This window comes from Colossoma macropomum, unplaced genomic scaffold (assembly GCF_904425465.1).
Source record: "Colossoma macropomum unplaced genomic scaffold, Colossoma_macropomum, whole genome shotgun sequence".
NCBI classification, from domain to species: Eukaryota; Metazoa; Chordata; class Actinopteri; order Characiformes; family Serrasalmidae; genus Colossoma; species Colossoma macropomum.
In genome coordinates this window covers 15,660,284-15,684,674 of record NW_023494805.1, presented here as the reverse complement: position 1 = coordinate 15,684,674, position 24,391 = coordinate 15,660,284, and the positions used below count along the sequence as shown (strand labels likewise).

The 24,391-nt window shown below is 36.8% G+C and overlaps 1 protein-coding gene across 8 annotated transcripts in view; it reads right to left on the bottom strand.

The window, feature by feature from the left end:
- The window catches only part of kcnip4 (Kv channel interacting protein 4), a 195,422-nt gene that overhangs the window by 5,884 nt on the left and 165,147 nt on the right, over positions 1 to 24,391 (bottom strand). For 7 of the 8 annotated variants that reach the window (XM_036597409.1, XM_036597410.1, XM_036597408.1 and 4 more), the window contains exons 2-3: positions 15,623 to 15,747; positions 808 to 877 (exon numbers count right to left, since the gene is read on the bottom strand). In XM_036597409.1, the coding sequence (XP_036453302.1) occupies positions 808 to 877; positions 15,623 to 15,747 (195 nt within the window). Of the gene's footprint in view, positions 1 to 807; positions 878 to 15,622; positions 15,748 to 20,619; positions 20,722 to 24,391 lie in introns of all 8 variants that reach the window. The other variant, XM_036597413.1, reaches the window with a different exon arrangement.

Here is a 24,391-nt window from a genome sequence, read left to right as displayed (position 1 = left end):
CAACACATAAGTTAGCCATGGGAGTGAAAGTCAAGGTTCAGTCCACCCACAGATTTGTCATGCTCATCCAAAAAGTCAGTCCCTGTACCGCTACTGGGACTAAGACTTAAGAGTGCACAGAAAGTATGTATGTACTTTTCACCCTGATAAGGTACTGATAATGCTCAATAACACAATATCTTCAACGTATACCACAGCATCAGGTTATCAGATGATATTCAAGTTTGCATTAATACAGTTAGCCCATGATGTCTGAGTACTGCTAGTCTACGCTAAAAGCATACCTTACAAACCTGACACTAACATTAAAGTTCTGGTCTGTTTTGCTCTCTTGAAATTACACCAAAGGGAAACTTTGATAATATTGTAAACACTAACAAACAGAAAACAGATTTACAGAAAGGAAATGTATTATTTTGTGCTATATTTTAGGTTTTTTATAATATGTTGAAAAGCAAACAAAAGCGCTACATTTAATAACATGGTCATTTGAACTGGGGTGTTCAAACTTTTGCAAACAACTGTATCAAAACAATCTGAAGCATGCAGCAAATTAAAGGCAAGTTTCTGTAATCAATCAATTATGCTGAAAATTCATATTGTGTGGCTCCAAAACTGGTATAGAACATAGGCAACCCTATGCTTTCTTTTCTTGTAAATTACTGCCACTCTGACTACATGCAGCAACACTGTAATACACTACCACTATGGCATTCTTTAAATTGGCAAGCACAGTGCAGTAACTCAACTGAATGTGACTGTATATGTGAGGGGAAAATGGTAGGTAATATCTGCAGATGTACTGACCTCCTTGTGGGAAGAACTGAGCGTAAATGTCCTTAAATGTGTCTTCATTGACCACACCACTTGGACATTCCTGTAAGAAAGGAAAGCATTACTTCAATATGTAGCATTATCTTCAAAAACAGATTCCTTTAAAGAGTCATATTATAGAAAGGCCTATTATGAAAGATGATATGGCCAATGTTACAAAAAGCTTTGTATGAACTGTATCATATAATGACCTCTTTTCCAAACCTTTTTCAGAACAGCTAAAATGTGGCTCACTTTGCAAAATGTGAATTATTAAAAACACATCAGTTTTATACATGAGGACAATGTACTATAAACCACATATGAGCAATAATGGGATCTCTTTCCACAGTGCTGCTCCCACAAGGACTGAGGAAGCCAGTGTTGTCTAGAGGCTTTATTCATGTTTCGCAGTCTTGTAAGAGATGATTTTTCTTCATTGAATCATTATAGCTGATTCAGCGGCCGTAATGAATGGCGAGACTCACCCCTGATTTATGGCAAGAGCACTTGAATGGAATTTACCCAAGTGCTTAACAGATAAGGCAGGCTCAGTAGAGCATCATTAATATAAAGGAAGAGAAAATACCAGCAAAGCCATAAGAACGCTGGGGTTTTAGAAGAAATACATCTTCACTTGACTTTCAATAGCCCGTAAAGGTTATATTTGCACGGCTTTTTGTATTGATATGTTAATGCATGTCAGCTGGCGCTTTCAAAAAAATACTTACAGGAAATCTCATTATGACATTATACTGAGGGCATTTTAATATTCTCCAACAGGGGATTTCAATAGCCACAGGCCAACACAGTTCTATTTTATTCAATTACCATTTCTTTCTCCATACACCTTTGATATACATACACAGCTGAATGCAAAGTTCGGGCACCTCTGGTCAAACTGCATATTGATTTTTTTTAATGGAAAAAAATGAACACAAGCAAATTATTTTATAAAATATATAATTTTTTCTGTGAATATTAATGCTTACAAATAGTACTTGTGGCATGTGCAAAAGTTTGGACACACTACTAAGTCAGTACAACATATTATGGTGAAAAGGTTGTTTTTACTTCAGTCCACAATACCTGCTTCCAAAATGCCTCTGCTCATCTGCTTATCAGATGTTGTTTACCAAACTTTAGACATTGACTTTTGTGAGGAAGTTGCGGGGAAGGTTTCCTTCTGATGACTCTCCCATGTAGATGCAAGCAGCTCTGCACAGGAGAATAGTGCAAAAACAAATCCTGTGTCAGCTAAACCTTCCAACAGGCCCTTTGCTTTGCCTTTCTGGCCTGTATACAAGCAGTTCTATCTGAGAATTTTCTTGGTCTTCCAGACTTTGTCTTAATTTCCACAGTTCCCCTTAACTGCCATTTCTTAATGACATTTTAGACAGCTGGAAGTGTTCTGATATTTTTTTATAGCCTTTCCCTGCTTTGTAGGCATCAATTAGCTTCCTTTTCAGGTCCTCTGAAATTGTCATCGACTGATAATTCCTGAAAGGGTGTCAAAACTTTGGCACATGCCACAACTATCTGTTTAAGTTAATCAAGTATAAAGTGACTGCATTAACATTTGCAGAAAAAGTAATTTACATGAGCGTAAATGCAAATGAAAATACATATTGAATAATATGTAATTGCATAATGCACTTATTTCTTTCAATAAAAAAACAAACAAAGACAAACAGCATTATTAATCTGATGAACAAATCTTAAGTGAGTGAGCGAGTCAGGTCCATGAGGTGCTTTGTAACTAAAAACAGATTTTCCAATCAATGGCCTGTAGCTTAATCTAATATTAACAGCTTTATTAAAAAATAAGAAATGAAGTTCTTAGACTTGGTGGCTTTGCTTATTTTTAAACCTTTTCAATGAAGCCTAAGCATCACACCAGGCTGACCATCTTTTTACCATTAGCTTGAAATGGTATGGAAAAAAATACTATAACAATACTGCACAGAGAGCGGTTTGCTTTATGAAAGCTGTATATATGTAAAACTCTTTAAACTGACCACCCAACAGAGGAAAAAAGATAGGGACCTCTCTGGTTTAATTACATTAGTAAGTAAAGTCTGGCTTATCAAAAGGGGTTCTAGCAGGAGTATCACTGTAAGATGATCACTGTTCAAATACAACACTTATGGGAAATTGAGCATTACTGGCTTTTATTGCTACTTTATATTGATGCCCTCTCTCTCCAAACACCAGCAAAGAGCAAATCTAATCAAACAGCATTATGCTCATACTGGTTTTCAAAAAAAAAGAAGAAATCTGCTTTATGAACACAGAAATGATCTCAAAAGAAGTCTAATTACACACCAGGGACAGACTTTGCGCATGCATTAGTGTGTCCATTATCAGGCTGAAGCAGTAGGAACAGTAAGTAGCTCCAATTCATTATCCACCACAGAGCAGCTGGAAACTCTGGAGTTTCATAGGGAATACAGCACAATGGCCTCACAGATAATAGAATATTTTAAAGTCCTGATCTTTTTCAAAGTCCATCTGGGTACTATTCATTGAGTCTTACCTGGGAGTTTATGCAAGAGCACAGTGTGGAGCTCAAGAGAGCTTGAAAGTGAAACTATTATAGCACAGCTCCTGGTTTTTAGGGCAAGGTAAACAACCCAATTACAGCAGTCCCTCTGGTTGTGTACAGAATAGCTGGACGAAGGCCAAAGGATGCAGAAAAGCAGTGGAAAATGTGTGAAGGCTCTAAACTTTAGACATATAGCCTTTAGTACCAACAAAGTACTAGCCTTTAGTATTAATACAGACTTAATGAAACCAGTACTGCCCGTAAGATACATCTTACTACTTCAACCATAAAGCCTTCTTTTCTGTTAAAACACTTAGACATGGGGACTAAACTGAACCAACAGTAAAATGGCATGTGTCAAACATCTCTTTGCCATAAAGAATTATTTCAGAGTGTTTCAATGTAATCTCTATTAGGCTTGAGTTGACTGACGATAGCATTGTGAAACACCGAAAGATTTATCGCAATTGCCAGTTAAGTGGGATGTCACAAAAGGTTAAATGTCAGAAAACTTGCCTTGCTCAGCTAGAAGATGGACATAAGTAAACAGTCTCATGATCTTTGTTTTCTTATTTGTATGTTGCCTTTAGAATGTTTTCTTTTCGTATGTAGTCCATGTCCACACCTAAATATGTTGTCCAGTTTCAGAACATTCTACAACACTGCAAGGCAGTGCTTTTTTGTTTTCTTTTTAAACCTGTGGTCATGCTTGCTAAACAGATAAAGCCATGCTGCAGCCTTCCATGAACAGAATGCATTATTTTGCAAGGGCTAAAATGATGTTACATAAAAGAAAATAAAAATAAAAACATACAAAGCTTAGCTTTAGCTGTCTGTTTATTTGACCAAGGAGCAAATCTTTAGGCTATAAATGCATGATTTATTAAACCTTTAGCAAAAACTACCAAAAAATACTGATAACCAAACCATAAACAAGAACAAAGTAAGCTTACAAGTTTCTGAGCATAAATACGAGCATGTTTATTTTCTCTGATTTAAGCATGGTGTTACCATATTACCAGCTGAAACAGGTAAAGGAAAATAAAGCCACAGATATCTACTAAGAGGATTTGCAGACTGCAAGTTATGAGCAGCTCTCAGTTAGTATTCAAAGTTTTTTCTGAAAATGCACTCACATGATCACATCACTTGTCTGCCACTGCAACCCCCTCACGATACAACTGTCAGTCGGTGATGGTTACAGGCCACGATTAGATGATAGTATATTGCACATGATCTCATAAGCCTAATCTATCTGCCACATCTGTAATATACAGTTACCACTGGCAATAACTTCCCTCTACTTACAAATAAACAAACAACTCGTTGCTGAAGCATCTGCCTATTGGCTTCCATCATAAGTGCCTTTTGAGTTTTTAGTCATTTTCTCAGGGAAAAGGATTCATATCACTGTCTGTAGTGAGGAACATATGTACAAAACATCTTGTTGCCACACTTAAACACTTGACAAATTCTTAGAAAACATAAATTTTAATGATTGATATTCTTCATTTCAGATGACCTGATTTCTAATACCAAGGTATGTGAGACCCTCTACTGTGGAGGCAATGTGCATGTTTAGTAATCAACTCTTAATGAACACTTATCGAGAATCATAAATCAAAGCACTGTTTCTGCTTTTACTGACTTTGAGACTCAAGCAGGAATGACTGCCTGAACTTAAAATGAACTTCATCTGCCACTGTTCCTGTGTGTATTATATTCCAGTTCACAGATGAGGCCAATATCATCAAGCAGCGCTGCAGAACTCAGTCTTAAAATAACCAAGTCCAACGAAGTGTTTGTTCAAAGTTTTGGACAATTGCTGGAGTGTCTTGCCCAGTGCTTTTGCACTATGAGATTTACAGAGCAATAGAAATAGGTAGAAGAGTGTGTGTGTCTGTGTGTGTATTGGTTTAGCTGATACCTGAGAACACATTCAGTTCATCTGTGTTCCCACTTGGGATATGAAGTTAGAAGTTAAGCAGGCCATGGAGGCCCAACTTTTCCTGCCCTCTGTTCTAAATCAGACGTTTACCCAAGAAGGGTATTTATCCCATGACAATACTGCTTTATTCTGAAAAGAACTAGAAGCTAACTCCTCATGGTGCCAAGAAACTTCAGACTGCATTGGCAGATCTATTGCAAAGCAGGGGGTGGCAGCTGGTATCCCAATGGGGTAACCTAAGTTACCATTGTACCTCTGCAGCCCCAGAAATCTAATGCAAATTTTTTTTCAGTATGATGTCATTATACTGCACAAAACCCCTAAAATGGGCAAGGGAAATATGCAAAAATGCTGTGTTTATAACCCACCAAGTCTTGGCACATCATTCCACAAATATTGTGCACATACACAATCTTCTGTGTTCATCACTAAACTTGTGGTTCTGAACTATTTTAATTCACTTCATCACATTATTCATCACTATGATGGCCCTCTATGCAAAACAAAGTTGTTGAGTTATTATAACTTATTATTCAGTAAGTACTGTGAATTATTCTGCTCAATTCACTACTACAAAACTATCATGTAAGTCATGTAGTTATAAGACTGAACCTCTAAAGTTTAAAGTGTGTCCCTCATGTTCAATGTTTTCATATCAGATCATGGCTGTACATTCTTTCAAGTCAATGTAGAAATATAGAAGAAAGTGCCTGAAAGTTGTTTTAAAAACATCACACTGATTTAGAAACAGTTGAGAAGTTCGGAAACATTTATAATAGTGCACGAGGCACAGCTCTGACTCCCTCTTGTAATGATCCGGTCCATGATCTAAATGCCAGATCAAAGGAAACTCTTGATATTCTCGCACCAATCAAATAGAAGAAAATCTCATGAATGAATGTGGAAATATGCCAGCTTTAGAGGAACTGTTGTAAATCAGAGCACATCTGGAGACAATCTAGGTGACGTAATTAGAATACATATCAATTTTCATAGCTATGCTGATGACACACAATTTCCATTCCTTCTGAAAATCAAGACTTAGTTGACAAGTTTACCAGCTGTGTGTCAGATATTTCTCAGTGGATTTCGACAACTAAATTAGGAAAAAAATGAAATACTGATCCTTGGTACTAAAACTAGCTAGGTTCTATAGCTTCATAAGCTGAAGTACAAAATCTGGGTGTAATCTTAGACTCTGAGCTAATTTGTTACAAGCAGAACTGATTACTATAATGCTCTTCTTATTGGGCTTCCCAAGAAAACAATCTATCCTCTACAACGCATACAAAATGCAGCAGCACACATCCTAACAAAAACAAAACAAAAATAAGAGCTCACACATCTCCCGTTTTCAAAAGAACCTGCGCTGGCTGCCTGTATCTTTCAGGATAGACTTGAAAGTTCTGCTACTAACATTTAAGGCTCAAATTGAGCTAGCACCCACACACCTCACAGAATGTCTGTCTGTTTATTTCCTAGCCTGGGCTCTTAGATCTGTAGACACTGGCCTTCTGCAAATACCTTCCATAAAACACAGAAAACTTGAAAAAAGCCTCTTTCAGTTATTATGCCTTTAAACTTTGGAACTCAATTCCACCTTTTATTAAACAGTCAAGTTGAATGCACAATTAAGAAACATTTAAAAACATCTCTAACTTAGCATTTAATTAAAATCAAATTAAAGTCTTTTTGGTATTTATCTTTTTAATTTGGTCTGTGTTATTGCCTTTATAACTTTAAATTAATACTCATAGATTTATCAGCTGTCTGCAAAGCAATTTGAGCTGCTACCAGTATGAAAAGTGCTCCATAAATAAAGTTATTATTATTATTATTATTACTATTATTAAGAATAATAATAATAATAATAAAGAGGTTAAGGTTGTGACAACAGGATTAGGGTTTAGGGTCATCTTAGAAACAGAAGATATTAGCTTATCACTGGCAATAGATTTAGTCATAAATTCTGTGCTGTGGAATCTAATCTACCAAGCTGTGAAGCTAAAGTTATTTTCAGAGCACAGTTCATCAGAACAGAAATAGTGCCATATTAACGAGCTGTGCCATATTATAAATGTCCAATGCATTATAAGTCCGGTTCATAAAAAGTCACGAAAGTCAGTTGTTTTTTGACGTTTGTTTTCTCAGTGTTCAAGGTGTTTTGTGGATTGTACACAGAGATACTAAACAGAAAGATCCATCCTCGGTGAAGAAATGCAGCATTTATGTATAAAAACAGACCAACACAAGACAGTTAAAAAATGGTTGACAAATCAAACTTACAATTTCACCCCCTAACACAAACGTAGCTGACAGGACAAGATATGCTTGGTGTCCAAAGCGCTTCTTTAGTTTTACACTGGAGCTACGAGGCAAGTGTATTTACCAAGTAATGGAAGTCTGCGTCCCTCAAAATCTGTTTGGGTGCCACAGACTACTGATTATATTAGCCTATTATTTGTGTCACTGTGAACCTGAGATTCAAATATTCTCCTGAGCTACAGTACTGTTCAATAGTCAGAGATAACCCTTAATTTATTTAATTACCAGTCAAAAACAGCAGTTAAATGTAATTTATGTCTTCTCCACTGAGAGAGGACAACTCAACATTACGAGTCTGAAAGGAAGTTTAGCTGTTATTGAAAAAAATAGCCCTGCTGATTTTTTTTTAATTCTCCTGAAAAAGGATGGGTGCTGCAGTAACGGCAAAGAGTGGACTCTGGATGATATTGGAAAAAATGTATTATATTTAGTTGTTGAGGGTTCTGCATAATTTATTGTTAAATATGTTACTGCTTTGTGCTACTGTTTCAAAGTTTGAAGACATCTATGATTTCGATATGGCTACACTACTGGAGGCAACAACTACCACGGCAGGTTTTAGGAGAGGTTAAAGTGATATTATATAATGCTTTAAACAGGAGTATTGTTTACATACCCTTGAAAGTTTGAAAACAGACAGCTAAACAAAGAGAAGCGGCCCAGGAGGACCCATGCACTACAGCCTGCATGAATGTAATCAAGGACAAACACAACTGCTACTTATTCTTGTCCAGAATTCAAGAAGCCAAAAGCCCAGTGCTGAATATCTGTAGAATTTATGTCTTCACTGTGAGAGGACAACTAAAAGGATGTCTGAAAGGATATATAGCTGTTATTTAAAATAAGGCAATGGACAAAGAAGAAAAATCAGCTATAAACAGAAAATCAAACCAACTTCTAAGATTGAACTTTGGAGGTGTGGAAAAATATGGAGGTGTGGAAAAGTAATGGAAGCTGTAATAAAGTCAAAGTGTGGATTAAATACTTAAAAATGTATTATATTCAGTTGCTGAGAATTCTGCATAAGTTTCTGTTAAATATGTTACTGCTTTTTTCCTTACACTGTTACACAATTGACTGGAGGTCAACTCTGTAAAAAGACAAACCTATAAAACTGTAAAAGCTTCAGAATTTGTGTCACTCATGCTAGTAATTTTAATGACTGCTTCCACAACAACACTGCATGGCAGAGATGATTTGTTAACATTAATATATTTTAACAGGTTTTCAGTCCTGGGCAAGTTTATAAGTGGTACATAAGGCCATTTAGCCCTGAAAAGAGCATTACTAGCTTAGAGAATAACAGCAAGTCAGCTGGACAGAAAAATAAAATAAACAATTGACAAAAAATTGACACCGGCAATAACTTAACCTGGTTAACATACTTGTCAGCATAGTAATACTACAGAAATAAAGGTGAGGTCACATGGAGGCCAATGGACACATAGGGATAGTTTTCTGGATACAAATTAGAAAAAAGTACAAGACAGACTCTCCACTGACAGGCAGCAATGTCAATACTGTGACAATATTAAGTACAATTTAAACATTTTATTCTGTTAAGGAATTGTGAATATAGTCTCATTTCAACATAAGCTTACTGCAGCTATGACTAAAAGAAATCAAACAAAATGTTCAAATTTACTTAATCAAGCACAATACAGTTCCAAAACAGTAACAACCACATTTTTTGTGGGAAACAACTGAAAAGAAAACGGAACTGAATTGTGACATTAAAACTGAATGACTAAACTGATCCACACAACTTACATAATCAGTTGTAGTGTGATATTTTCACAGTAGTCAAAAAACAGTCAAAACATTTTGAAGTTTCACAATGTTTTACAATATGACACTAAGCAACCTTTCAAAATCAGGTTGTGAAAATTGAAGGAAAAATTCTAACGAAACATGCACATCACCACGCACAACTAAATATAATATTTCAGTATTTAATGTGTCCAGCCTTTGCCTTTATTACAGCTTTTCAGACTTTCTTTCAGTTTTTTAAAGAAATCTACAGAGATATTTGTCCACCCTTCCAAAGTTCAGTGAGAAGCTGGTTGCATTTTCTGCTCTTCACAAACCAAATAATCTCAAACATATTAAATAACGTTGGGGTGATCAGTCCATTGTTCTGAGAACACCAGCAGCTTCTTGTTTTTCATCTATTCCCTTTTCTTAGTACCGGCTTCCTTAGTCAAGTGGATTATCTTATGTGAAATCTCCTCACATACATCTCCTGAAAAATGAATAACTTGTACATTATGGTTGTTTTCACTGAAAATTAAATAAATGAAGAGTGGTCTCTGACTTTTGCACAACACTGTATATGGATTACTGGAAGCATAGAAACACTTCTCGTAAGTTTCATATGTAGTATGTAAGCATTAGCACATAATACATGCAATTTTCTGCGAGGGTAAATAGCTTAATCTGAGCATTTTTACTAAATAAACATTTTTTCCAAAAATGGAATATATGAATGAGAAATTCAGTCAGTAAACTTCTGTGCAGAACTGTACATAGCTATTGTCGAACAAAAGAGAAACTCACTTAATTTTTTGAAATAGCTCAGCTAGCTCTCTCTATTTCCAAAGCTAGCCCTATTAGTGAGTGTATTGCAAACACAGCAGGTGCCAAATATCCCTGCTCTTCTTTTTTAATCATGCTTCAGTGGCATTTTCCAAGTGTGAGGGTATATAAAGGCCATTTTCAAATCCCATAAGTAATGTACTGCCATGATTGATGAGTACAACAATAAACCACACAGCATTTTTCATTCTATCATCAATCATACATTATCATACTCTAAAGGTTCATCTTCAGTGGTATCCTGAGAATGAAACTACAGAATCTTCAAATTAGATTGTACTATAGCAAGTAAATAAACACCCCACAACAGCTTACGGTGACTAATCTAACACACAACTCTGACATAAAGGGGCTGTGTCTGAGGGGCTTTGTTGTTGTACTGAGCGCTGGTTAATTAAATGGGAATGTTTTGTGTAGCTGTCATCCTCTGGCTCTTGTGCACACAGGATGAGACAGAGTCAGAGTAATTACCATCTAAAGAGATCCTGCTTTTCCCACAATGCCATCAAGTACTTCAGCTGCCTACCAGTCAAGAGTTCTATTAACATCTTTTAGACTGGAGGAGCAACATAAGGTTCATTACAGTTTCTAAATAAACAGAGTGTAATTAAAAGTATTTTTCTGTCTAGTCATCCATGATCATTCAATAATTAGCTTACATAGTAACAGCGTAGTGTTTTGAAATGAAGCTGTTTCAAACAAAGTTTGAAGGCATCTACAATTTTAATATGGCCGCAGCACTAGAGGCAATAACTACCATGGCAGGTTTTAGGTAAAAGGGATATTATGCAATGCTTTAGAGAGAAGTATCGTTTACAAACCCTTGAAAGTTTGAAAACAGACAGCTGAACAAAGAGAAGCTGCCCACGAGGATAAACACAACTACAGCCTGCATGGATATAATCAAGGATGAAGGGAACTTATTCTTGTCCAGAACTCAAAAAGCCAAAAGTCGGAAGCTGAATATCTGCAAATAAAATAAAAATACTACAGTTCCATTGCAGACCACTGTTTAGAACTGCTTTAACTGTATTTTTGCCTCAGTTAACTAAGACCCTGTTGAACATTTGTACAATACTTTTGTACATACTAAATGTATTCATTTGATTGTGTTAGGAAACAAGAGGCGTTTATTTTAAACAGACTCTTCCAAGACTGTAATTTTCCATTTGGCAAAGTATTCTCTCAAAAGGCGGCTGGCACGTGTCAGATTGTTATTGTTTCAGCAGTTTCATTCAAAATGCCATAGTGCCTTTGTACACTTCAGAGCTCATGACCCCATTAAGAAAAACAGCTCCAGACTTTTATGTTTCCACCTCTGTGCTTTACAGTACTGTTAGTGGAGTCTGGTTAGAGTTCTTCTTTCTCTTAGGGCTCACCCAAACATTTTACAGGCTTTGAATACTCGTTGGCATTTCTGAATGAGTATATGAATATTCATTCATCATCCTATCACAATATATCTATCAGGCTGCAACAATGTACTAGTAGTGCTGGATAAAGCCTGCCTACTCATGTCCCATATGTTGCTATAAAACCTGTGACTGTAGCCCTCTTTTTCAAATCCAGACTTTACGAGTCATGCTACGAGTGTAACTAGAATAATAATTTCATTTTTTACCATTACAGATTTAGTTCATTTATTTTATTGAGTTATTTTATTTGGCTAGTTCAGCATTTTATATAATGGAAAGCAGCAGTAAGGGTGATACAAAGGCTCAGTTGAGCTCAGTCAGAGCCAAGCTCCAGACAGTGGAGTGGAGGACTGAGGAGCTTTTTGGAACTACAGGCCCGTCTAAATGCAAAGGGTACCACCCTTGAAGCTGCAGCGCAAGTGACGGCAGAACTCACCACAACAAAGTTTGAGGCTCTGAGCTCTCCAGTTTTAGCGTTTTCCTTTCCAGAGACAAACTAGTGGTACTTGGATACTTATTCCTGTACTTGTATATTAGGAAGGATTCATTAAAACTTGTCAAACCTCCATAACTGATTAAACTGAATCTGCTAAAATGTATTTTTTTATTATTTTCCATATGTTATATTTAAGCTAAGATTTTTGTAAAATAGAACACCAAGTGTAGCAAACCAATACTAAAGTACAAATTACGTGCGTCAGCCCTAGTTTCTCCATATAAAGAGTCTACAATCAGGTTGATGAAAAACAATTTTGAAGTAATTTATATAACTCCATAAATGTTTACCAATATTCAGTGGTTAACATGCCTTTTTTTGCAATTTTTCTTTTCTTTTCTAAGTGTTTTGGCCTCCTGTCCACACGAAAATGCCTTTTATACTTCTAAAACGTTTTTTTTCCTGTGTGGACAGGAAGCATTTTTTTGAAAATGCTGAAAATCGTGGTTTAGGATGTAGCACTGATGTTGTTTTGCTGCGTTGATTTTTATCTGCCTGTATGGCTGATGACTGGGTTGTTCTGTGTGATCAGTATATCGGGTTGGATTATCTTTACTTAATTTAGCTTTACTTCAGTATTACAATGTCGGTCCTCATATGAATCCTTCCCTTTTCGTTATTTCTCATTTTCATAATACTTTAAAACAACTTGTGTGGTTGCATTTGCAGCACGCTGCCTTGCACTCCATTTCTCGAGCAACACACAATTGCAATGTCCTTACCAAGGCATTTCTAGTAACAACTGCTACATGACATTGACATAACTCTGCCATAGACATGTCATGGCAGATGTCATATGCTGTCATGAGTGGTCATGGCAGTTTATGTCCGGTAATAACAGTTTTACCGTAACAGTTCATTTTGTCATGACAGATACAATAATGGCTAAGCAGAGTATACAGCAAAGATCAGCATGCGACATAATCTGTTATGAAATGTGTCACAGCACATTTTCAAACATTATGGCATCTGTCATGACAATTACTGACAATGGCAACATGACAGTTACATTACTGAACAAAATTGGTCACGACAACTCATGACACCTGCTATGACATGTTTATGGCATGGTCACGTACATGTTATGTAGCAGGGATCGCATAAAACATTGCACAATCCAGTTATAAATGAAAATTATAAATTTTCAAACCGTTTTTGTGTTCTTGTGTGGACAGAGATAGCAGTCATAGGCAGTCTCACAGAACTAAAAGCAGTGGATCCGGGTTTAGTCTAGTGTTTAACACATACTCTGAAGAGTCAGGTCATGTTGCTGGATACAGTGACTCTACATTTCTCAAAGGTTCAGAGGTTCCAGTTTGCCACTAAATTCCAGACTCTCTAGAGAAATCCATTTTGGATTGTTGCATTTGCACAAAAAAAACATCTCATGGATCTCATGGATGCCATTTTTGAGGGAAAACATAGTGTGACCCTGTCTTCTCACCAGTTGTGAGAAGTGGTATCTTTTGATCTGAGTCCAGACTGAGATGTCCAGGACAGAGCGCCAATTCCTAAGACTATAACTGTCATAGAGGTTTTAAAAGCAAGACTATATACGGCCCCTCTGCAGAGAGTGTGCCAGCTGCACATTACCCAGTTTCTGTCTTTGTGCTCAGGTTGAAAGCGAGAGAAACACATTCCATCTAAAAAGCCATCTACAAACCTTTGAAGACCACGAGATCACTTAGAGTGAATTGGACAGGTGCCCGATGAACTGCCTGACTAAAAAGAGAGGGGCTTTTAGCACTTCATAGACGCTGTTGTACAAAATGGAGAGCAGAAAGTCACTGAACTACAGCTGGCAATGACAATTACATAATTGAACCTAAGGGCTACGTACAGGAAATATTAGAATGCTCTAAAGAGAAAATCACTTCAATCGTTTTAACTTTGTTGACGATTCAATGAAGTAAAATTCAATCTAGTGCTAAAAACTTATGCTGCATTCATGGCAGCTGGGAACTCTATTTTCCAACTTGGAATGCCTGAATTCCCACCTTAGAGCGTTCACATAACCTCAACTGTATAAGGTTATAAAAAAGTAGGATCACAGTATGCTAGCACTTGTTAGGACAATGTAGTACAGAACAGCCTTGTCTTCCAGTTATCTGAGTATACTCATTTATTTAGTGGTCTTCTATTAAATATTTGAGTGAACAGAGTTCTAAATGAAATAATTTTGCAATGGCCAAAATCGTAAAAGCTGCAACATACACTTAGGATCTAAAATGTAATTTACAATTATTTTAAATATCATTTTTTCTTGCCAGTCAAGAATGTGTCATGTTAACTTATTATTTGAAGTTGAACAAAATCAAAATTTTAAGGCTGTCCAATTACTAATTTCAGCTAAAAAACTTTTTTTCAGCGCAGTTCTGACCAGTACTGCCCGCAACGTACACAGAGTTTGTTGAAAAGGGTTAAGACAAAACAGATTTGGGTTACTTTTTAAGATGCCCTGACTTTTAAATTAATGTTTAAATGTAGATACTTTTTGACTTTCACTCAAGTATAATTTTGGCTCGATGCTCTTGCGTAAAACAGAGTATGGGAATTACGAGTTGGAGGGCAGTTCAAATGGATTTTCTCTATTCTGAAGTATTGCAGAAAGCTAATATATAGCCATTATTTGCAGTTGTTGTTTCAAGTATGGTCTCAAGGTAAGGTCCCCTACTTCATCTCTCAACAGTGAGATAATGCAGGGCCCATGTGCCAACCTCAAACTTTGCCACTTGACAATTTAGGTCGAGTTAATTGGGTGTTGTTTCATTCCATTGTGCACCAGAGGTGACAAAGGACATCATCTCTGCTGCAGGGCCACTCTGGAGACCTTTTCCTGACCTGATTAGAAGAAAACGTGTGATATCATTTTCAGATAGCAGTGTTTGGCATAATCCCCAGCCAGGCATATTTTGAAAGCTTTACCTCTTTGTTCTTAAATTTATTTTGTTTTCAGGAGTGCAAGATTCTAATAGCCTATGTTACTCCCTCGTTAATGGAAAAACTATCAATCCTATATTGAAGTTATAGAAAATATATGCAAATAATTATAATAATAAAAAAATCTAATTTTTAACTTGTGCACATTCTAAGCCATGCACAGTAAACTATGATTAGGCTTTTACATTCCTTTCAGCTCACTTAAATGGCTAGCACAGTGGATAAAACTACTGCTCCAAAACGAAGAGTAAAGGTTTCATTCCCTGCCCAGGTAGGAACACTACTACTATAATAATATTGGCCTTTGGCAAGACTCCTCATGCTACGTTAACCTACCACTGACCCTTTAGACAAGTATCTGTTAAATAATATAAAATACTTACAAAAGCATTTACAATAATCACCATGTCTAATTTAACTAGGTCATGGCCATGTAAACTCTTGCTAGTGAAATCTTATAGCGATCACGGTTAATCAAACCTTTGTAAAATGTTCTAGCTCAATTTATGTTCTTTCTACAGCGAAAAACGGAGGTCCTAGCTCACGTTCTTGAAGCCGCGGTAGAGGATCTGCAGCTCCTTGCGAGAGAAGCGCGTCTGAGCCTCCAGCTGCTCCAGACCCTCAGGTCGGTGACGCACTGCCGACAGCTCCAGCTCATCCTCAACACTGTCTGTGGAAAACAACCACATGCACACAAGTAAATCACATTAATCTTTAACTCTGGATCACTGTTTATCAACTAGGAATTAGCTCAGATGGATCCATCAACAACCTTGTGGTCCCTCATACAACTAACAAAAATAACAGAAGTAGATGGATTTCATTCTCATTGGAGACTATGAGAATACCTATGTATAGGTCTGTATTAGCAAAGGCACAGATCTGACACCCAGCATCTGTATTGGGCCTATACTGGATCAGATATCTGAGGAAAAAATGAATTTGAGCCGATTCTGTAACAGCTCTAATCTGAAACAAAGGATTGCTTGTAGCACAAAATAACATTTATTTGACTAAAATATTCATTTGTAGTTTTTTTACAATATTAATGCTGATATCCACTGATACCTAAGGTTTCTGTATCAGTATTAAGAAGGAAAAGTATCATGCCAATCCCTAGTATTTTTACGTATTTTGCACTGCATTTGTAAAGATATTATGCTACATTATGCTAGATTCATCACATATACACAAACAAAACACAGCGGAGAAAGTAATGCATCTATACACAGACACACAGTACCGTGCAAAAGTTTAGGCACTTGAGGAAACATTTCTTCGAGACATTCTTATTTATTACTGCTTTAAAGCTTTTACTTATTCTAATGATATATGGTATTTAAGCATTTAGCAAAAACACAGTGATTACAGTTATTACCCAGATAAAGAATTTTAAACAATCAGTATTTCATATTTTTGACATTCATCAATCTGGACACTCCATGTACAAATCTGTCTAACCGATCTAAGTACTGGGGGCTCAGTTACACTGGTACACAAAGGCAGCTCACAGTCAGTCAGTAGTGCTTTTATTACAGCATGCATCTTGGTGCAAGATTAGAAATGCTTCAAATCCTTCATGATTATAAAAACAGTTTTATGACTTTACAAAGTCATATGAACGCCAGGAGTTTTGATTAACATCAAAGACGTTGGCTAAATTTGTGAGCAACTATTACGTAGACATAAAGCACAGTGATGCGTGTAAACAGAACAGCATCTTTTTTTGCTCAGTGTTCCAAATACATCATCTCTCCTCCACATCCGCTGTGCCTCACAGTCTCCACATCCCATTAGACACCTGATAAAAGCTAAAATGAGTTCAGAGCAAAGGAGCCAGCACTCTTCAGCTCCTGTTGGAGCTGATAATCCAGGGCTTTTGGTGTCTGCTGGGGCACTGAACCATAGTAAATATCTCCACACAAGTGAGGTCTGTCAAGGATACACTCTGTACAGCAGCAGCACCGGGATGATCACTCAAAGAGTCGCATTAGTGTTTTTTTTCTGATGATTAACAATGTCCAGGGCTGCTGCAAACCTATCCCAGTAGGGAGATCATCCCTTACTTACAAAATTCATTATACAGCAAAGAGTTCCAGTTTTAAAATGTTATGGGTTGAGCTACATTCAAAACTGTTGTAAAAATATATGGCTTGGGCAAATGTCTGTGACCACCTTTATCTTTTAATTTTCACTCAAAACAGTAAGTACAAAGAAGCGCAAACCAAAAAAAAAGTAAAAATGAGTAGTTTACAAAACTGGATTTTAAATATGACTAAACAATATAGAGAAAACTGGATACCTAACAACTGTGCATGACCTAGTAGACCACCAAAACGGTCACCATCACATAAAAAGTACTTTCATTTAAAGTTTAATTTAAAGTTTTCTTCTTTGAGAGAGAGGAGAAAATCAAGCTCCACTCTTCTTCCACGCTTCAGATCTAAAAAAAAATCCACAGGTGTTTTTGTCCATCCTTCCACTGTGAGAAGACAACTAACAGCACTAACAGCATGTGTGGCTGTGAAGAAGCCGCTACTGAGAAAAGGAAATGGACAAAAAAATAGAAGAACTTCTGCAAATCTGGTCTTCTCAGAACAATGGATTGACCACCCCAGAGTCCAGACCTCAACATCACTCAATGTGTTTGGGATTACTGGGATTGTGAGAAGCAGAAAATAGAACCAACTTTGAAACTTTCTTGAAAAACTGAAAGCAGGTCTCCTGTAAAGAATGGAAGCTGTAATAAAGGCAAAAGACAGACACACTAAATACTGAAATGTGAGATATTATATCAGATAGAATATTTAGTTGTTGATTGTATTATTTTTGTTTTTGTTAAATATATATATTTTTTCTCTGATGCAAAAAGGGTATTTTAATATACTTAATAGCCATTTTGAGTGGAAATTAAATAAATGAAAAGTGGTCTCTTTTGCACGGTACTGTGGACACAACTACAAACAAATACTAGTACAGTTAATGGTTTAAATTACTTAAACTGAATTGAACTTGTTTTATTCTCTATTAGTCCTATCATCTATCATTATTCTGTATTAACACTATTATGTACATTGTGCTGTTCATTCTCTGGTTTGTAGTGGGGGGTGGTGGTATGAAAGCTTGGCATGTTTTCACCAAGTCCAGCTGGATGTCCAGCTGGTCAGCCACCTTGACCACTTTTAGAATAGCAAGAATTTAACTAATTACCATCAAAGACCAGCTTAGACCATCTGAAACCAGCTACCAAAAAAGCCAGTCTTTGCTGAATTTTAAGAAGGGTGAATTAATTTTGGTAACCCCACACTACTGTTAAACTACATCACTTGGCAGAAAAATTGTTTATTACAAATGGTATTAATAATCATGGCTAGTGATTCATAACAGCACCACCTAATTGTGGTGAAATCACTGTGATGCACACTTGAGGGTTATTGCTATAGTTTGGATGCCAGTTCAAATGTTCTAAACTTCTCCAGTAACATTTTCTCTTCAAGTGAAGTGACAGATACAGAAACAGGGCTCTACTGGTGCTGCCAATGCAGCTTAAATAAATTGTGAAATAAAATCTATCTCTGCTTCTGTTGACAGGAAGACAATATGCCGTACTATTTGGTGTGGGGCTGTAACAAGACACCAGAGTACTGCAAGCATTGATCTAAACACTACCGATTCAATCAGATTGACTCAAAATGTGGTGAAAGCACAGCTTTGTGTTTTGTTTTCAACTGCCTCTGGTTTATTCTACTAATGCAGTTTAAATGCATGATTTTTAGTAATTGTGTTGAACAAACTGAACTGTACAGAATCTTGGCCTAAACAGAAGTATCATCATCTTGTTGACTCAAATTCAAATATGTAATTCTCTCCATTTGTAAAGTCCTTGAAAATATTTTACTTTATCTGTATATTATTTTACTTTATCTAAAGCTAAACTTTGCACTAAGTTAGCTTTTCAGCTTAACATACACAAACAAAGTAATATAAATATTTCACTAGAGAGGACAGGAAAAGAGACCCACTGGCCAAGAAAATGAGTGCTGACCACTGAATTGCTGCATTTTGGTATAAAACAGTCTGACTGTTGTGTGATAACCTGAGAAGGAGGACGTGGGCCACTGTGTGTCAAGGAGATTACTGAAACTCTTGATGCGAGGAAAACTAATGGCTCATATGTGACCTCATGATGTATCCCATCATATGCTGGGGCAGACAGGCAGAACGGACCAATCAGAAACATCAAAACAGAGGCTTTACCCATTTATGAACTACCTTTTCATCATGGTGTGAAGGAACAAAGCAATTAGACCTGGTTAATATGTCATTATAGCACAGCAACAGACCATAATTATGGAGCCAAAATTTTAATAATTAACCTATCCATGTTCCGCCCACAATGTGTTCTTGCGTAGCAGCCAGTCACTTCTGGGAAGATTAAGCATTGTTCCATGTTTTCACCATTTGTAGGTAATGGCTCTCACTGTGGTTTGCAGGAGAAATGGCTTTGTAACCCTTTCCAGACCAGGGTTATTATAGATTTGAAATTCATTAGTTCATTAATTAATTAGTTTTCATTTAGTTTTTCATTCTGGTTTTGGATTTTAGCTCAGTTTTAGTTCTAGTCCTAAGTGAATAAGAAGCATAAAAATAAAAATATAAGAGTAAGTTTAGCCTAGTTTTTTATTTTCTGACAAGTTAGTTTTACTTTAGTTTTTACTTAATTCTTTCATTCATGCACTGAAAAAATTAAAAGTTTTTTTTTCAGAAATTCTATTTTAGTTACACTGCACAACAACGTCCAATTTAAAATAGTATAGCATTTTAAACTGAAAACTCAACGTAGCAGCTCTAATACAATTTTGTTTGGAAGACATTTGCCAACGTTCTATAAAGTTTGTCCAACCTAGCAACAGTTGCTATGAAAGAATGCGTCGTGGGGAGAGCATACATTTTTATTTTAAAATAGCATAGATAAGTCAAATTAATTCAGACATGAAAGGCTGCAGAATGCTAGGATGGGCCATAATTCATTTAAAAGCTTCTTATAAAGCAATGCCAGACTCTGCTAACTGTTTACTATTCTACTCCAAACAACATCTTGTCCTAGTGTCAACATCAGTACTGATGTTAAGAATTTGTTACTTGATAAAATCAATGAAATGTGATAAGAGAAAGGCTTCAAAATGAATAATATCACTTCGTCACCAAGTCCACTGATATCCAGCCTGTTTAAAAACACAGACACCACTGAGAAGTGGAACAGAGGAAATCAGCAGTCTGGAGCGATAAGATCCGAACCCAAACTGTATAATATAAACTGGAGAGTCAGTGCAGCAGGTACACCGAGTATGGACATGTCCTGGACCTTCTATCAGGGGAAAAAACAGAGAGCAAGAGAGTGAGAGAAAATCAGAACAGGGATAGATAGATGGAAATGAGGCTATGGAGAGATACAGACAGAGACTCATAAAGGGACTTGGCATCAGAACAGTGCGGTGAGAGGAGATGTGAGCTTTTGAGCGTGTTTCCAGGGAGAACTTGCTTTGGATACTGGCAGACGGCTTTTTGGCAGCAGAGCACAGGAAGAGCTTCCGGAGACGTGCGCTGACTCCCCGCCTGTTGCCGTTCTGAGGGCAGGCGTAACCTAGGAGATACAGTATGAGCATCACCACAGACACCGGTGTCCAGCGAGACACAAGGTCGAAAGCATGCACAACAGTTGGATCCGGAGCACGGACGGCTGGAGATGCATTGTGAAGTTTCCACTGAGGGTGGAAGCGTTTTTGGTTAATAATGGGTTGATGGATGAGTGTCTCAGTAGCAGAGGAAATGTGATGTTAGTCGAGACATTAAAGAACATATGAGCTGGAGGAAGCTTTACCAAGATAACAACAACTTGATCAGTGTAAACATCTCACACTTTGAGAGCTTTTATAATTCTTCTGACCAGGGTTAGGCAGTAACAGTAATATGGCATCTCACAGCACTTAAAAATTGTGATTTTCTGTTCCATAGCTTCACTAAAGGATCCGCAGTGCTTCTTGACAAAAAAAACCTTAATTGGTATAGAACCTTTACATTATGTGGAGTTTCTTTAAGCTTTAAAAACTACTATCTCCTTTAAAAAAAATGGTTCTTTAAAAGAACCCTTCATGGGAGGGTTCTTCAAGGAATCAAAACTGGTTCTTCTATGACACCACTGCACCTTTCTTTTGAAGTGGCAAATAAATTCTGAGCGTTATTTTCAGTTCATTTAAGCAAGTGTGAATGTTGAACCCTCAATCTAACAGCAATTGCTAATGTTTAACAGTGCTAGTAGGACACTAAGGTAGTGCTTACTGTGGTGCTAGGGCTAGCTTTCCTAGCAGACTGACAGATCCACACAAACTACAGGACAGGTTTGATTCTGGCAAACTGATGCTGCTCTGACATTTGGTTGTCAATAAGCGGTTTCATTTTTGTAGTAGAGGAAAACTTTATAAAGGCTGATTCAATTTACTGGATTCATATTGAAAATGATTTAGAACTCTCAAGACCTCAACAACCCCAACCTCTTTAATAAAACAAGGGACAGAAATCAACACAGAGCTGTCAGCCCAGGACTGAAATTGTAAAAGGCATTGTAAGTGTAATAGTGAAAATCTATAATAATTCACAAGAATTCCTAGAAATAAAGAACAGGGATATGAAATGAAGCGACTACAACTACTAATGAACAGATTCATTAGTTAAAATAATCTATCATTATTTCCTAGTGGTAAATATGATAAATCACATTTTATGCACCTAGCCTACAAACACTAACACTCTCCAACTACAAATTGACAGCTGAATGACACTCAATGTGAGGAAGCTGAATGAGTCTTCAGGCAGTCGTTTGGTCAGTGTAGCTGAGGGACAGAGACTAATTAGAAAGTGGAAAACATATCAGGCTAGTTTATCTCATTTAGCAGATGTGTAAAGTCTATGTACTGTACATGTTAAATTGATACAATTGGTATCAAACACTGAAAGAACAAGCCAAGTAATCAATACAGAGAGATTTCTGTTTGCCCACAGACGTTTTCTCACTCATGGCAACGTCTTCAGTAACACAGCTAAAATAACTACGAACACACACCACTAAGCACTTCACTTCAATATAATCGCTGCTATCTAGAAATCCTGTCTGGGTGATTCATCTTAGAAAAACAAACTTACTTTTTTATTACAAACACTTAAATACTTTGAAATTTTTTGAAATATTACAGAAATAAAAAATTAGCAAGATTTTTTTTTTTTGTGATGTCATGAAAACCAATGGATTTACGTAATATACCTATTCAGCCCATGGCAGGTAAACTCTGCTCAGTCAGGCTGAAGTTCTAAGGAGTGTTTCAGCCTGGACTACCTTTTGAAAGAGGCACAATTTTGTTTACATGTATCATTCTTGAGGGCCCAATAACAAAAAACAGCCTGTTTAATTCTAGGGGATAAAGAGAAGTTGTGAATATGGACCCTTTAAATCAAGGCTGTCTGGCCGTTAGGGTGAGACGCAGAGGCTGCTGTCTAGATCTAGATAGTTAATTGAATGAAGTAACAGTAAAGTTTGCTAGACAAGATGGCTGTGCTGTAATATAATAAACATGACAGCAAGCGCTCTTATTTATTTTTTGCTGTGGGCTATGCTTTGAACTGCATTAATCCTTTCTATTGAGCCTCTGAGGATGTATTCTAATTCTCACAGGTAAAACAAAACCTTGTTTTAAAGCTCTAAAGGGCACATGGCTGTGGATCAAGCAAAGTAAAGTAGGCTAAAATCTTATCATACTATAGCCCAAAGTACTAGCATCAAGGTGTTGGGGAGAGCAGAAATGTGAAGGCATATCTGACCCTGAAGCTTCACTGAAAAATTCAGCACAAGGCTTTAAAGAGTGGGAGTGGGTGGGAGACAAGCTTTCATACACCGCTAGTCATCCATCATCCACACAAACCTGTGTATTTACCATGAGTGCTGGGACAGCGAGCAGAAGAAGCCGAGATGGAGTAGATGTATGAGCTCTGAGTATGGTAAACTTGCTCAGGCAGTGAGAGTTTCTGGCAGCTAGGTGTAGCCCTCTGAGGAGCAGATAATTTGAGATCACTCAGATCATTATTTGGCACTAGTGCAGGTCAAACTTGGAATTGCTTACTGCACTGTTTGGCTGGATGGCACCAGCTGTGGTAAAGAATGGAAGAGAATGAAAAAGTGTGGACAGGTCATGTAAATCAATTTTGAAACAGCATATCTTGGAGCACTAATGACTTTCTAATTTTCTCACAAAACCTCCTTTTCGTTGTTTACATCTGCTAGCAAATATACATGCATTTCTTTAAAACCACTCATTTAAAAGTGGGCAAAATTATATTTACACTGGCCCCAAAAAAGTGTCTGAACATTTGTGCCATCCTTAGAAGTGTATTGAATTTGTGTGTTACAGCAACAGCAGCAGCTTTGTTAGATAATCATGTGAAAAAGTAAATCCACTCCCTGAACATATGTGCATGTATTAGTATTTGATCTTCAGCTAAACAGTATATCACTGTCCAAAGAAAAACATGTATCTCCATTTTTTGTAAATTTTTAATTTTCTGCATCAATTGAACCTGATGCCTGTCCTTTACACAGTGTGAAAATCTTCATATCGACTTACATTACAAGTAAAGAATGTTTTTGCCCTCTCCTGTAGAGTTACCATTTTGGAGATACTTGTTTTTTCTTTGGACTCCAACGATACACAATTAAATAATAGAACAACTATATAATAGAACAAAAAAACAATGGAAATTTGACTTGCCATCATTTATTATTATAATAATAATAAAAAAAGACTTTTTTCTTTTAAAAAAGTAAGCATTCCACCGTCTTTAAGAACTGGTTCTGTCCCCTTTAGCAGAAACAACTTTATGTACGTGTTCTCTGTAATGGTCTACCAGTTTCTGACATCTACTAGGAGAAATATTTGCCCACTTCTGAATGCAGAGTTACTCAGAACTGATCTGAATTCTGTATTATGAGTTCGCTTTCCTTATACTTGTATTTTGTTATATGCCAGATCTGTTCATAGCACATTGTTCCAGAAGTCCTGGTTCTTGCCTGGGTACTCAGTAATCTTGCCCTGATGTTCCTTTAGACAGCAAAGGCTTCTTTCTGGCACACCTTCCACGTAGGTCAAATTTGTGCCATCTCTTTCTAATGGTGGATGCATGCACTTTGATATTAACAGTGGTAAGAGCTACCAGCAGATTATGTGACAGAATTATGCACTTCTTAGAGACTGCTTTTAGCATTTTAC